Here is a 17,030-nt window from a genome sequence, read left to right as displayed (position 1 = left end):
TAAGTAACAGAGGACAGATGTATGAATATCTGTTATTTTTATACATTATAATTCTGTTCCGAAACTAAACATTCCTACTTCTACAGTTTTCTCATCTAGATAGTGTGCTTGATATACCGTAGGAAGTATATATCTCAATGGGACGGATAATAGGGCACAAGACTACAGACAAATCTTATCCAATGGTTTCTAAAACAAGCTTTTATTAAAACAACATTTTTATTTCTGGTCAACTAACTAAAAACTTTCTGTGGGGACAAAGAAAAAACATTTCACTAAATCTTTTCTTCGATTAGGTTTTTTTTAATTATAGCCAAACAAAAAAGTACATGACCTTATTTAAAGCTTTTTGAAAGCACCAAATGCTCACTTTAATTTATTTTGAATTTTCATAGTTGAAAGCGTGAGTCAATTGAAGCTAGACAACCATGGAAAACCTAGAGGTACTGGACGGCCGTTTCGTCCTATTATGGGACTCCTCAGCAGTGCGTATTCACTTACATCTCACGAGATTTGAACCCAGGACCTACCAGTCTCGCGCCAGATTTTCCATGATGGTCTAGCTTCAACTGACTGACGCTTTCAACTATGGAAATACTAAATCTCCACAAAACCCCTTCTGGTATTTTGAATTTATCCGGAAAACTAAATATCATTCATTCATCACCGAAGAACCATTGAAAACTTGAAAATACTAGACAGTTTTTGGTTCTTTTATGATACTTCTAAGTAAACCATAAACATGATGACAAAAAGAATTGGAAAGCTCAGAAGAAATAGGTTTACCATTTAAGTCCCGAGAACAAGAACCTTTAATAAGACTCCAGTGACTTAGTTAGTTTGGAAAAAAAGATTAGTATCTCTGACTCAGTCAATCTTGTAATTACAAAGTAGACTAGTCCAACTAGACTGTGAAGAAAGCATATCATTCAGTGAAACATTGTTGATGTCGATGCAAATCATACTGGTTTATAAGCTAATAAACATAATCAAATTCTTGTTTTCTGAAAAAAAACAATAAATATTTGCAGCCAGTTTTAACATATCTTCATAAGTAATTAAGATGACATGATAAACTGTTTAATTACCTCAACATACAACCATGTGATTTGCACTGCAGGGAAACAGAATAATACAGGTTGCTTCATTAATCGGAATTGAGAATTTTCATGGTGGTCTAATTTCAATTCACTCATGCTCTCAACTATCAAAATTACTATAATATCCACAAAAACCCCTTCTGATATTAATGCTCACTAGTGACTGGTTTCAAGAGGTATTTCCTGGAGTACTAGTGAGAAGCAGTAACCAGTGGAGTTCAACCAGGTCGGTTGTGAGATAGTAACTCACTGAAGATAATGGTGGATGTGTCGCTCAATTTCGTGGATTGGTTGAAACTACAAATTAACACCGTTGGATGCCGAATCAGTGGTCTAGTGGTTAAGCGTTCGCGCGCGAGATTGATAGGTCCTGGGTTGGAATCTCGCGAGGTGGAATAGTGGATGTGCACTGCTGAGGAGTCACACAATAGAATGAAAGGGTCGTTCAGTGCTTCCGGCTTTTTCATGGTGGTCTAGCTTCAATTAAATCATCATCTCAACTATCGAAATTACTATAATATCCCCGAAAACCCCTCTTGAAATTTTTTATATAACAACAAATTTACCTTATTGTGATTTGAAAATCAGACTTAAATAATTCAAAAGTATTTTGGATTTTCCTTAATTACAGAATAAACAAAACCGTCAAAATTGTCCGTTTGATATTCATAAATAAATTAGATTGACAACTTTTACGTCAATACTTTAATAATCTTCGGATGAACTCTTTCACACTGAGCCATCTGAAGTTTCAGAAAACATTTAAGATCATACAGCAAGATAAAAATTAGAGTATAACAGATTTTACGTTGCCAGTTGGTATGAGAAAAACTGCAACTGTTATACACATTACTTTATCTCACTAAGTGGTAGGAATATCCGAAAATAGATTGCCTGTAATTATGATTAATTATCATTTTAAAAAAGTATTTATGTACATTTTAATTGAGAATTATGGTGAAAAAGTGACTAAACAATTCATGCTGATTGGTTTCATGGAAGAATAAACTGTCCAGTGGGATTATCCAGTCCACATAAGAGTAATAATCAAAATTTGAAATAGAATCATTTTTAACTCATCTAACAGAGACCTAAGATTGTGGTCGCTAATTTAACTACTCCCTGTCAACAGCATTTAATTGCAATCCTTTCATTTGTGAAATATTGTCTTAAGGAGCTTCTGGTATATACGCTAATATACGCAAATAATCTGAGGCCGATGCTAATCTGATTTTTCACAATTGTTTGAATAGATCTTGTTTAACTGTCGAAAGTATTCTCGGGGAAGAGGCTGAATTTGTTTTTAAAACTTGACTGATATTTACCTACTCATTTTACTTTCTTGACAAGCTCTTTTTGTCTACAATCCGATTGACTAATCCTGATTGTCTTGCTAAGTTTACAGTTACTGTTACAAATCTCATATAAATGGAGAAACCTGAAGATGAATTAGCTAACCTGTTCAATGTTCAATGCTGACCACTGACAAATGTATCACTACAACTTTCGTTGGAGTAGTAATAAAGACAAGAATCTTATAAACAATGATACTGTAGTGAACAAGAAAACAAGTGAGGACAATTGAATGCATTGGGGCACAAAATTACAGAATATCTCACTAAAATATGAGAACCATATAGTAAATAGTTAATTTGCAAGCTATCAATCAATTGTCTCAATCTTCAACGTTCCTTCTGCAACTATCAGTCCATCGTCTCATTCATTTTCATACCGATTGGGTTTCGTTCCCCGTCTATCATTATCGATCCTCTACTGAAATACATTCTATGCCTGACCGTCGTTATATATTACTTATGTGGATATAAGTAACCCACAACACAATACTACTATCGCATAATTAATCAATATTTTCATAACGTCAATCTACCGTTGTCTTACTAATAAAAATGAAAACTTATTGAACATTAGAATGCTATCATCATGATGTTGGTTAATTCAAAATATCTGTCAATCTTAGTATTGCTTGTTTAAATTTTCTCATTGATATTTAGGACTGTAATTGGTCAGTCTCTTATTGGCATATGTACATACTTTGCGTATCGCCTCGATATAGCCTTAATTCACGAGCATTATAAGCAAACATGGATAGTAGCTAACAGTGGAATCCAGGACGCTCGTTTCGTCCTATTCGGGACTCGTCAGTTGGATGTACCTGCATCTCAGAGTTGATGTTCACTCTGAGACTCGAACCCAGTACCTTTCGCTTCAAACGCCATCGCGTTATCCACTCAGAGTTGATGTTCACTGGGTTCGATTCCCAGAGTGAACATCAACTCTGAGATGTAGTTACATCCAGCTGACGAGTCCCAAATATGACGAAACGCACGTCCTGGATTCCACTGCTAGCCTCTATCCGTCTTTGCTCTATCTGTCAATCTATTTATGAAAGCCATCATAGAATAGCTTATCAATTAGTTATGAAATGCATTCATTAATGATTCTAATTGATAGACAAAAAAAATTCACTAAATTGTACAAATTAACAATTAAATTGTAAAACCATTAAATGAGTAGTAATATTTCATAGAATAACATCATTATATTTTGGTAATTTAACATTCCAATCGCTCGGTCAACAAGATTTGAACTCTTGTGTGCTCTACTTTGATGTTTATTATCTATAAATCAATGTTTCGTTGTTTGTTTGTTTTTTTTTTTGTTGTTGCTTAACTGTGTAATGGTATGTAAGAATCGATTTAATGGTAGATGTAACATCCTCTACATATCCAGATAAACACATACATGAGAATTTGAAGAAAAAGAGATGCACATTTCACATCTTGATTTTGATTGGATAATTTCAATAAAAGTGAAGAGATAATATGAAAATTTTTTATAATTTTTATGTAACTATAAATTTAAAGAACAAAATAAGATGCACACAAATTTGTTGAGAAGGCTTTTTCTTCTTTTTTTCTTTTCTTTCTTTTCTTTGTTAGTGAACTCATCAACTATTTGTTGTATGAAATTAAAGTAATTTATTTCAATATAATACGGATTAATAGAACTAGTACTAGTACTACTACTACTACTGCTGCTGCTGCTGCTGCCTTTGGCAACTATCCAATTTCTACATTGCATTCATAATCAGATATCAGAAGACAAAAACTAGGAATTTACTGAAATCAACAAGATGGAAAATCGTCGTGCTCTAATGAAATCTACTGATATGCAAGCACCATTACAGAAAATTGTTGTAGACACATGTGTTGTAGCTACAGAACAGTATGATGAAGAAAGAGATGTTGCAGCTTATGTTAAGAAACATATGGATAAATATGATGGTGGTGTTTGGCACTGTGTTTTAGGCAAAGATTTTGGTTGGTAAGTCTTAGTACAGTGATAATCAATAAAATGTTTTTTTATTATTAACTAAGTTCAAACTTAGTTTTTTTCTTTTCTTGAAGTAGTACTTAAACATTCCTTCTCTGTGAAATGTTAGTTTAGGATTTGTAAGATCAAAAAGATTATACAACTTTACAGAAAATATCGTGTCGTTTAATGAATTTGACACTGTGCACTGTTTTGTAAATATAAAGATATTCTGTTATGGCTTGTGGCCTGTTAATATATGACGAGATAATAATGTTCATTAGAGACACCGACTTATAAAACCAGACCAATGACGCATAAACTTGTAGAAGCAGCCTAGAGTTCTTATCGGTCCTTTGAGATAGAAGCTTCTCGCTTAACCCAGCCGGGTCAGTTCAGAACATAAATATTAGCCTCCGTTTTATGAATCATATATTTTCAGACATACTGGGTTTATACACAAATAAACCAAACCGCGTCATACCATAAAACAGAAAATAATAATTAAACAAAATCATGCCAAAAAGTGGCTGTGGATGTGGTAGACTTTAGCTAATAACTTGGGTATAACTCAGGAGTAGTATATCGTATAATAGTAGTCAACACGTCAAATGGAGGCTTATAATTAAAGGAGTATGAATATACATATAATATAGTTACTTATTGGTTATACAAATAAGAATACATATAATAACAGTCCATACATAGATCTTAACAGTTACCTGATAACATAGAGGTGGCAATTTTAGGGTTTGTTATCAATATAAAGTTATATTTAGTAGCCATAGGTGTGAAGAGCGTACATGAAAGGGTAGATATACTGACATCAATCTTTATAATGTTATTCACAACTTATATACAGTAAAAGATTTATCACACTTCTAGTTGAGATATACATTTAATACTTAAAATTACCGCTTCATATCCTCATTATATTTGACTAGGTCATTCAATGTTTGTTTTGGACAGTATTCGTTTGTCAGCCGCTTTAACGAGCTGTCACCTCATATTTATTAGATTTCAATTCATCAGTCCCCTATTCCTATCGTGTTTGACATAATGACATTCACTTTTATTTACTTCTCAAAGATGAAATTTTCCACTTATGCTTAATAGTTTATTAATAAACTCGGATTATCATCAGCTGACATTAGAGAAACATGGAAAGAGTACACCATTACACCAGGGCAAAAAAGTTATATATAGGAATTACTCAAAAGAAAATATACAAAATCTGAAAAACATGTTTCGTATGACTAAATGAGAATTATTTTCAGATGACTCACTGGAAAACACCACTGATATTATCACCTTTTATCTTAAATTCTGTTTTGATATTTGCTGTCCTACTGAAACCTGCTTTTTAAGTTTTGATTGACTTACATCTCCACAACTAAAACGACTACGGAGGGTAAAAGAAAGAATATACAAGGAGAAAAACACTATTGAAGTTTGTAAGCTGAATGGTCAAATAAACCTAGAGATTAGATGTCTCAACTCCATGTTTACTCGGAAATTCCTTTGTTGTAATAGCTCTTCAACTATGTGGAAACTATTTAAAGAACTTATAGGTGACAGGCAGATTAGAAGCGATAACCAGCTGGATGTTTGTGACTTAAATAAGTCCTTTGTACGTCAGTCATCTGACATCATGCTCCCTATATCCAAGGGTTTGAAGAATAATTGCGTTCCCAGTTTCACTGAAAATGATATCCGAAAATTTCTCCAGTCACTTAATTCATCCCAATGTTTAGGACCTGATGGTATCCCAAACCTCCTTTTTAAAAAATGTGCTGACGTTCTATGTTATCCATTCACGAATATCTTTAACAGATCCTTCTCAACTAATCTCATACCGAAACTGTGGAGAAAGATAAAGATGATCCTTATACCTAAGAAACTAAATGGTGATAAGAATGTGAAATTTATACCCATAGCAACAACTTCACCTTTCCTCAAAATGATGGAAAAATTATTGATACTCCCACTTCAACTCCCAATAAAAGAGCACATTGATCCGTATCAGTTTGCTTACAAATACAAACGAGACGCCTTAGATGCCGTTGCTGTTCTGCATCACAATATAATGTTCAACTTAGAAAAGAATAAGAATTATGTTCGATGAGCTTTTCTGGACTATACTTCTGCCTTAGGTTATATTCCAAGACACCTCTTACTTAACAAGTTGATCAGTGTCAACACTGACAGCTGGATAACAAATTGGCTAAGTTCCTTCCTTTCTGGAAGAGAACATTAGACTTTGGAGTAAAGTGTTCAACGTCTCTACTATCTCATGAAGGTGTGTCACAAGGATTTAATCTTTCACCTCTCCTTTTTTTCTGCATGATCTGTCATCTTCCACAGAAAACACTTGTGAAATATGGGAACGACTTCACTGTATGTATGCCAATTTCTCCCTCTTTACATGCCGTAGAAATGAATGAGTTTTTGTCTCGTATTGAATGGTGGTTTGTTGGTAGCGGTATCTTACTTAATCCACTGTTAACTTTAGCCTGAGACATGGGTAGCACCTATACGCTATTTTGAGATCTCGTAATGCTTGTGCATTTGGAGACTCCTTGATAAACAAGTATTGAAGGTTAATTATCTTGATGTTACCTTTCCCTCTGATCTCTCTTGCTCTTCTCATTTTTTATTGTTATCGAAAAACGTTTTCTGTCTAACTTACTATATAAAGAGGCTGCATGCTTTTGGTATTACTCACCATTTACTCTTACAATTTGTGAATTCCTGCACAAGAAATACTATTCTTTACTGTTCTCCATTATTCTTTCGTTGGCTTTTGATAAAAGACTTCGTTGTACTGCGGAAAGTTGTGAAAGCAATCAGCAATGTGTATGGTGGATCTTTTGGGGCCATTATTAATATGCTTGTGGATAGACATCTTAAATCTCGCAAACTCCTGACAGGTGTTATCTTATCAGATATTAACCATCGCGTTCATTCACATTTTTCTCCATGTACACCTTCTGGTAGAGAGAGAGACGTGAATACTTTAGAATCCATGCACGCAAGTAAAGATATAAAAGTTCTATGATACCTTACCCAGCATATATACTCTGTGACGAACAGGTTGTTAGAGTTAACGTAGTCATTAGCCTATATTCTTAAGCATGTCTCCAATTTGATTATTTGTGCAGACTCGGTTTTTCTTCATTTCCTTTTTTTTGAATATTTTTGGTAAAGAAAAAACGTGTTGAAATACCTCGTGCTGAGAATTCTATATTGTACCAAAATATAATATTGAATAAGGCTATTAATAATAATAAGAATAAGAATACATATATTATGATTGTCTACAAGTAATATAACTGTTCATTTGCTAACAACGTTTTTTATCGATTATTTATCATATTTAATTGAAATTTAATTATTAAGCTGTGGAATGTTGTTACTAATCTTTCTGTCTTGCTGTAACATTTCTATGTTTAGGGTATTGTTTTGATTTAACAATAATAATAGACATCTTATAACTTCTGTAATGATAATAGACTATTGTTAACTATACTATTCATTAGTTTGTAAGTATCATTAACAAGGTTTGATTTGATGATTTAGAATAAAAATTAAGTATTTAGTAGATTGTTATAAATGAAAATAATATATGTTTTAATATATCATTTCTTCAGAAGAAGTGATTTACACTGAATCATGAAACGTCAGGAAATCTAATTTTACAAATAAATTTGGTTTTTATTGTTGGAAAACAACTTACTTACTTACTTACGCCTGTTATCCTTCGTGAAGTAGCATAGGCCTCCCACCAGCATTCTCTATCCAACTCTGTCTTGGGTAATCCTTTCCAGTTAACATTCATCTTTTTCATATCTGTTTCTATTTCCCGGTGTAATGTATTCTTCGGCCTTCCTCTTTTCCGCTTCCCTTCCGGATTCCAAGTTAGCGCTTACCTCATGATACAGTTTGGTGATTTCCTTAATGTATTTAGGATCCACTTCCAACGTCTTTTCCTAATTTCCTCTTCAGCTGGAAGTTGATTTGTCCTCTCCCATAAAACGCTGTTGCTGATAGTATTCGGCCTGTGAATGTTGAGTATTTTGCGTAGATAACTGTTTATATATACTTTTACCTTCTTGACGATAGATATAGTGGTTCTCCACGTTTCAGCTCCGTATAGTAGGACTGTCTTGACGTTCGTATTGAAGATCCTCACTTTGAAATTAGTTGACAGTTGTTTTGAGTTGAAAAACAAATTTTATAATTATAAGTAAAAATGGATGGTGGCTAGTAGTGGATTCCAGGACGCGCGTTTTTTCTTATTTGGGACTCGTCAGCTGGACGCACCTGCATCTTCAAGTTGATTCTCAATCTGTGATTCTAACCCAGTACCGCTCGCTTCAAACGCCATCGCGTTATCCACTCAACTACTGAATTCTGATAGCCACTTGTTTGTGCAATAGGGTGAAGTTATATTCACTTGGTTTTATTTGTTTGAATCTTCCCATTGATGTTTAGGACTGCAACTGATCAGTCTCTTATTGGAATTTGTGCATACTGCGTGCATTGCCTCGATATAGCCCTAAATCTTTGCTTATAATGCTTGTGAAATAAGGCTATATCGAGGCAATACGCACAGTATGAACATATTCCAATAAGAAACTGATCAATTTCAGTCCCAACACATCAATGGGAAGATTCAGACAAACAATAACAAGTGAACTTTATGATTGTTCCATGTAATGAACAAAATTAAATATCAAATTAAGTGTTTAACTTGAAAATAACTGCCTTAAACTATGGTAAAATAAAAGTTAGTAATGAGTATGGATATACATGTACTGTTTTTATGAATAAATTACACAGTGAATATATATTGGTCTAATGTGAAGTTGGTTTACTATATCGCTTGTTGTATGAGAATAACTATCCATTTTCATTGTTCAATAAAAGTGTAATATCTAGCATCTTCATCCACCTCTTTTCGTTCACCTTGTGTGTTATTGCTTCAATAAAGGGTAATCGTTTGCTGAGGGCTTCATTTTAATCATCTAAAGTGACTTATATATTGTCTTATGTGAAAACTAATTTAGTATATCACAACCTACCGAATGATAAGAAAATAGAAAGGTGAAAATTAGAGCTTGAAGCGAAAGTCTCAATGGGAATTATACTCTTGCATGCAGCATTCGCTTATTAAATGAATGTAGAAGATCTGGATATTGCACACATATTAAACAGTGAAATATAGATGTGCTAAAAATTCTATCTTCAATTGTTTGTATGAGATTTTTTTTAATCAGTAACTTGAAAAGTGCGCATAAATTGGAATCACTTATAAAAGTCAAATCAGACAACAGAAAATAAATTAAGTATCAGTAAAAGGTTGTGAAGATAGTTGAGCGTAGATCGACATCATAAATACATAGATGTTACACCACCATTCAAAAACTAGAATCACTGGGAGGCGGTTTCGTTCTAGTATGGAACTCCTCGGCAGTGCGCATCCACGATCCGTTACGTGGGATCCGAACTCAGTACCTCCAGCCTCGTGCGCGGACGCTTAACGTCTAGACCACTGAGACGATCCTGGGTTCGAATTCGATGTGCAGATCGTGGGTGAGCACTGCTGAGGAGTCCCACATTAGGACGAAACGGCCATACGGTGCTTCTACGTTTTCAATGGTAGTGTAACACTGATCCATTCGTGAGATGAGTGGATTAAGTGTTCATTGCATCCAAAAAGTCTATGATGTACTTTGCTTTATTTATTAGATCACAGTAATATCTAGTAGGTTGAATATAATTCTTTTCTTAATCTATTTGTTTTGTAGATTATGTCACGACAAAATACCTAAAAATCCTATTCATTTTGCAAAGTAAACGTTAACCAGCCCTGTATAAAATAAGCATTATACAACAAAATGCTAGCTAATATTATTATCATCCATTTACCTTGACATTCAAAAGTAAAGAAAAATTATTATGATTTCACATTTGTCAATCATTTACACTAAAAAAACAAATAATTTGCATATCGATCAATGTCAAATCCTTTCAACCAATTTAGAATTACATAAAACTATCAATACATTTTCTAGAGCATTTCAGGCTGTTCAAGAAAAACTCAGATCACATATTAACTAAAACCCCCTTCTGATAATGATAATATGCTCACTAGTGACTGGCTCCATAAAGTATTTTCTGGAGTTCTAGTGAGAAGCAGTGACCAGTAGAGTTCAACCACGTCTGTTGTGAGATAGTAACTCACTGATGCATATGGTGAATGGTTGCTCAATTTCGTAGATTGGTTGAAGTTAGACATTAACACCGTTGGATGCCGACTCAGTGGTCTATTTGTTAAGCGCTCGCACGCGAGACTGATAGGTCCTATGTTCGAATCTCGTGAGGCAGGACTGTGGATGCACACTGCTGAGGAGTCCCACAGTAGGACGAAACGGCCGTCCAGTGTTTCCAGGTTTTCGGTGGTGGTTTAGCTTCAATTGACTCATGATCTCAACTATATAAAACATTTGTTGATAAATCAGTAAATAAAAACTGCCTGTTGTCGACTGTTATTTTTTTAAGGATAAAATGAAACGCAATCAATCAGACATTCAGTTTTCTATCAATGAATTTAAGATAAAACTTCAAAGCAGCAAACTCACTGACATCTAACTGCTTAGCTACTTTTTTTTATCATTTTAATGCCAAATGGTTGTTGATATATACATATTTACATACAAAATTTATGATTGACTTTAAAATAAACTTTAGGAATTCATAAAAAGTCCTATGAAGATTGATGAAATGAAAGAGAAACTAAATTTTTTTCCTCGAACAAAATAGTCACTACTATTACTTTATCATTGAATTAATTTACAAGTGGGACTTTATTGTGTAACTTGTATTCATTTCATATTCCCCTTGTCTTGAATACAAATACCATACACTAAACATCTGTTTACTGAGATGGTGGAAAAGGTCTGTAGCTCAGGTGGATGATTTTGATGGAGTTTTGTTCTCTGACCAAACCTTCCAGCTCAGAGAACAAAACTCCATCAAAAACATTTGTTTACTTTCTACTACATTGAATTTTCAAACATTGACTAAATAACATAGGTTAGGTATGGCTAACGGAAATTATTTGAATCATGCTATTCAAGTTGTATCTTATTTACAAATCAAAAGTAAAACTTTATATAGCATAATATCCTTAATAGGTAGTTACATGCTAAACCTATAAATCTTTAAATGATACTGTAGTGAACAAGAACACTAGTGGGGGACAATCGAATGTATTTAAGCACTAAGTACAGATTATCTCACTAAATCATGATAACCATACAGCAAATAGTTAATTTGCAAAATAACAACCAATGGTCTTAATCTTCACTGTTCCTTCTGTAAATATCAGTTCATCTTCTCTAATTCCATTGTTCATACATTTTCCTACCAGTTGCGCTTCATTTCAGTTCTTTCCTTATCGGTCTTCTGCCAAAATACATTCTATGTCTGACCACCACCATATACTACTTATATAGATATAAGTAGACCACACTACAGTACTTGTTTCCAAGTCATTTAGGAATTGTGAAGAAAATATAATTGAATATAACATTTGAATTAATGTGTATAATTTTTAATCAAACTGATTGATTAACGAATAAATCAAAGTAATTGTATACAATTATAAACAATTCAATGTAAAACATCAAGAATTGGTAAAGCTTTATACTGTACACATATAACTGGAACTCAAAGAGAATAATACGTAGATTGAAGGTATAAGGTTTACTGATATCAATGCAAAGTTTGGAGTTGATAATTTCAAATAAACTGAGCATTGAATAGAAAGTTAATGAAAAAAATATTTTTATCAGAAGGGTTTTTTGTGAAGATTTAGTATTTTCATAGTTGAAAGTGTGAGTCAATTGAAGCTAGACCATCAGGGAAAACCTGGAAGCACTGGACGGCTGAGGAATCCCACAATAGGACAAAACAGTCGTTCAGTGTTTCCAGGTTTTTCCCGGTGGTTTAGCTTCAATTGACTCACGCTTTCAACTATGGAAATATATTTTTTTTTACATCTTAATGAGTAGAAAAATTGTATTTCTGGCGTTTCGTGACTTAATATAAGTCACTTTTTGAGAGTAAATAAATAACCGAATTAAATTAACACAAGTTCAAATAGTATAAAGGAAACAAATTTTCTACTCATTAGGATACAATAAAAATATATTTATTAAAAGGTTTACTGTTAGTGATATGATAGAAATGAACATTTACCGTCAGAACTAGTACGGAAAATAGTCTTCTTTTACATAATTTATCAGTTATCCTATTGAAAAATGTATCCGGTTTGGTACACACCAACAAAACAACAATCAGTCACTGGTAAACATGAAATTTTGGTTTATATATATTACTCAAATAAAGTAATGGATGACTTTTTTTCTGTTTATTCCTGAATTGAACAATTTGAAAAATCTATCTTCGAAATGAAATAAATGAAGTAGTCAGATTTATTAGCATCTATCCGTAGGACACTTCTGCAGCTTCATCAGAATTATCTCAATTCTAAACAATTATTTCATCTTATATGGTCTGCTCTAATGAAACGACCTACTAACTTTTTAACTTGAGTATCATCTTGATTCTTATCAAGAAATCATTCACTGATCCTTGTACTATATTTCTGAGTCCTAACTTCGTTCAGCGGCTTATACTTGTGTATCAGTTTACTCTTATAATACTTTTTAATCAAGATTAGTGAATTCTATCTATTGGAGCTGTTTTTAAAAGCATTCCCTTTGTTATTACACTTGTGTAGTATAAGACCAACTATACATCGAAAAGGTTGATTCAACAACTATAGTTAATGAAACGTCTAATAAATAATTTGCTATGTTTTAAACTAAGTGATGAGTTAATGGAAAAATTGCGGTGTATCAATTAATGAAGATACATTTACGTAAACCAGTACGTATGACAGAAGAATGATGTAATATCAAGCAAGTTTTTTACTTCATACCGAATTTTCGTGAAACGTCATATTATCTGACATTACACTGTAGATAGGTATGTAAATTGATGTACATGTGACCGTAATCAAACCGATGGTTTCTAAAACTTAATAGAAGAATCTATTGATAAATAAAGTAATTTGTATTTAATGAAAATGTATTTTAGTAAATGCATAGTTCTTATAAATTTTCAGTATACTTATGTCACTATAACTTACAATATATCTTATAATTATCAGAAGGGGTTTTTTGTGGAGATTTAATATTTTCAGTGCGCAGTGCTGAGGAGTCCCATAATAGGACGAAACGGCTGTCCAGTGCTTCCAGGTTTTCCATGGTGGTCTAGCTTCAATTGACTCACGCTTTCAACTATGAAAATACTGAAATCTCCACTAAAAACCCCTTCTGATAATAATAATCATATGCTCACTAGTGACTAACTTCGAGAAGTAAATCCTGGAGTTCTAGTGAGAAGCAGTTACCAGTGGAGTTCAAATCACGTCTGTTGTGAGATAGGAACTCACTGAAGACAATTAGTGAACGGTTGCTCAACTTAGTGGATTGGTTGGAGTCAATGGTCTATCGGTTAAGTGCTCTGGCGCGAGGCTGGTAGGTCCTGGATTCATATCTTATAGGCGAGATTTAATGATTCATTTCTAGAAAAGTCCCAAAATACGGTTGATCAATAAATGCTATCACTCAATCCCAGTTAAGATGACACTAATACTAGAGACCACCTATAAACCAGTAGCCCATCAATTTAATTTTAGAGAATACAATGTGAAACAACTTTTATTTTCCTTGTATCAATAAGTCTTCTATTTATCAACTTCAAATAGTTTAACGACTCAAGCGTTCGTTCAAAGTGAATCATAATTCATCCATACTAAATCTCTATTACAGTCTAATTACAAGTTTTTTTTGATAACTTGGTTTTTAAGTCAAACAATTTTTAGGCATAAATAGTAAAGTTCGAATATTAAACATTGTTTTCCCGAGCAAAATGGCATCAGCTGAAGGATCAGCGGAAAGTTACTAACATTGAACAACCATCATTTATAAGTTTTTAAACAAGGTCAAACTTGGCACATTTGGGCCTCGCTTTAAACATGGAGAGACCCAATGTTAAGGTATTCCAACCTTAGTCAATTTCTGACATCACTGTGTAATGAAACACTCCCAAACCTAGTAGTCTTATCATTACTCCTTACAACTTTAGAAATGATCATCTCAAGTTCTTAATAAGAATCATGACCTATGAAATCATCTAATTTAAGGATAAAAGAGAAATCCATTGTTAGCACATAGCACAAGGATTGCTTAGTAGCCCTATTTGACTGAGGCTAAAATATGGCCTGATTGATTGATACTTAGTAGTCTATGGGAACTGTGTCTACAGTTATAATTAAAGCTCTTGGGTATTAGTTGAGCACTGATAAGAAGTTCTGGACAAGGATAAAACAGTTGTCTATCAAAATCTAACTTCTAATGTTTATCCAAGCAAAAATGAATCAAGAATAATATTTCTCACGAAGTATAGAAACTTGGTGAAACTTACCACAGAATTTATCTTTATTCCAAAGTGAGAAACATCTGACTTTGAAGACAGAGACTTCATAACAAATAAAAATCATTGTCATACTCATTATACTTTACTGTCAGTCAGTTATCTGCTTTATATTGGACTGAAATTCCTCACTGTCCTCAAGGAGGCTTTCACATATTATCGACTGTTACCATTGTGATGAAGTCACCAAATTTCTAGTTAGTAGGAATGCGTAGGATTACCGAAGCTAAAAACTAAATAACTCAATATTATCCTTTGACTGTAGGTGAGAAAAAAGTAGTCATTTAAGACTAGTTTGAACCCTGTTCATTATTACTTCATTCAATATCTGACCATAATTTAAAGACCTATTTATATAATTGGACTTTGTTTATTTTATATTATGTGGCCTGAGTGCCCTGTGAATGTATAACGTGATAATACCGCCAATTAGAGAGCAGTGAATTATCAATCGGACTAATGACGCATAAAACCCGTGCGAGCAGTCTAGAGCACTTGTCGGTCCTGCTTTCTGCCTAACCCAGCCAGTTTAGTCCAGAACACTGATAACACCCTCTCCGATATGAATCATTTATTTCAAAAGTTCTGGGTTTATATACCAACCAGGTAGACCACATCGTACCATAAGATAGTCAAAAACATTTGTACAATATTTAGCCAAATATGGCTGTGAATGTGAAAGACAGTAATTGATAGACTGGGTAGACTGGTAAATCGTACAGTAACAGTTCATAGGTCAATATAAAGCTTATAATAAGAGGGACGCGAATATGAATAGTTTAGTTAGTTAACAATCATACAATAAAAATATGTTTACCCGTATTGGTCCATAAATAGTTCTCAAAAGTTACCATGCCTAATTCTCTTCGGGATATAACAGTTTACAACAGTCAAAACTATATAAACATGAACAAATTAACTATTCATCACCGTCTCGTTAAAAAAGGTATCCCCCGAAATTATTTATCAACTTGAATTTGATCATTAATAAACAGTTTCTAAATGTTGTACTGAATCGTTCATTCCAGTTGTCATTTAATCTTTCATTTTACTTTACAGTTATGTATCGCATTTGGATGGATACTTTAGTTACTTTCAATACCAAGGGAAATCAATGATTGTCTTTCGAACACAATAAATTGAAGACCTACATTACTAAGAATTATTACTCTTATTTGAGAACGAGACTGTGATGTCATTATTTTTATTGTCATTATGCATTATCTGTATACGATTTAAATACAGATAAGTCTAAATTCCTCTCTGTATAAATGTATTTTATATAATTAAAAAGGTTTAACAGTGGTATAAAAAGAAAGTATTTTAATGATTTTCATGTTCACAGTCTTCTTTTGAATAAACAGAAAATGGTTGATCGAAAGCGTATAATTTGTATAGGACCACCACCAGACATAACAAGCAATAATGTATATCAGATGGTCCGATGATCCGAAGGAATACCTATAACATTAGGCGGAATGTTGTATAATGCTGTGTCATCCTCTCAAATCACCAGCGGATAAAATGTTGTTCCAAGCTTGAAGCTATTCATTACCGATGTATGACTAAGTAGCATAAAACCTACGTTCACCCATTCTCCTTAATAATATAAAAAATAACTTTAGGCTAAATAGAGTTTCCAAAATGTTACTTTCCCGTGACTGCATCACAAAAAATCTGATCAGTATCAAGAACTAAACCACAAGACATTGGTTTGCGTCAAGCAATCGGTAAGTGAAATATGGTGTTTCTTAATGAATGACTTGTTCAAATACAGAAATATTCATCAGCTCTATAGATCTTATTTCATCATTATATTAATAAAGCTTAGGTAAACATTTTAAATAAATCACAAAAAAATAGAGAGGATATCGTAATGTACATTCCTTATTCTTGTAAAGCAAATTATATATGCATATATTTTGAAGGAAGCTTTATCCACAGTTATATTAACACTGGCCCCCAAATGCCCTGGTACGGCCGAGAATGGGGAGAGTCCGCTCTCCCTCTCGAAATTCTCTCACATGG

General features: G+C 33.3%; 1 protein-coding gene across 1 annotated transcript; it reads left to right on the top strand.

Annotated features, from left to right (window-relative positions):
• The first annotated feature begins 4,018 nt into the window (after window positions 1–4,018).
• On the top strand, window positions 4,019–16,337 carry Smp_051400 (cytoplasmic dynein light chain, putative). The gene is made up of 2 exons (XM_018790629.1): window positions 4,019–4,445; window positions 16,062–16,337. The coding sequence occupies exons 1-2, from the start codon at window positions 4,255–4,257 to the stop codon at window positions 16,138–16,140; spliced, it is 270 nt and encodes an 89-aa protein (XP_018646142.1). The 5' UTR covers window positions 4,019–4,254; the 3' UTR covers window positions 16,141–16,337.
• Window positions 16,338–17,030: the final 693 nt, after the last annotated feature.

This window comes from Schistosoma mansoni (genome assembly GCF_000237925.1).
Source record: "Schistosoma mansoni, WGS project CABG00000000 data, supercontig 0049, strain Puerto Rico, whole genome shotgun sequence".
Lineage (NCBI taxonomy): Eukaryota > Metazoa > Platyhelminthes > Trematoda > Strigeidida > Schistosomatidae > Schistosoma > Schistosoma mansoni.
The sequence above is the reverse complement of the archived record's forward strand: the minus strand, read 5'-3'. Positions and strand labels throughout refer to the sequence as shown.

Coding starts and splice junctions, on each gene's coding strand:
- Smp_051400 (XM_018790629.1), top strand. CDS start 4,255: ATGGAAAATCGTCGTGCTCTAATGAAATCTACTGATATGCAAGCACCA. Junction 4,446..16,061: donor TTAGGCAAAGATTTTGGTTG/GTAAGTCTTAGT, acceptor TTTACTTTACAG/TTATGTATCGCATTTGGATG.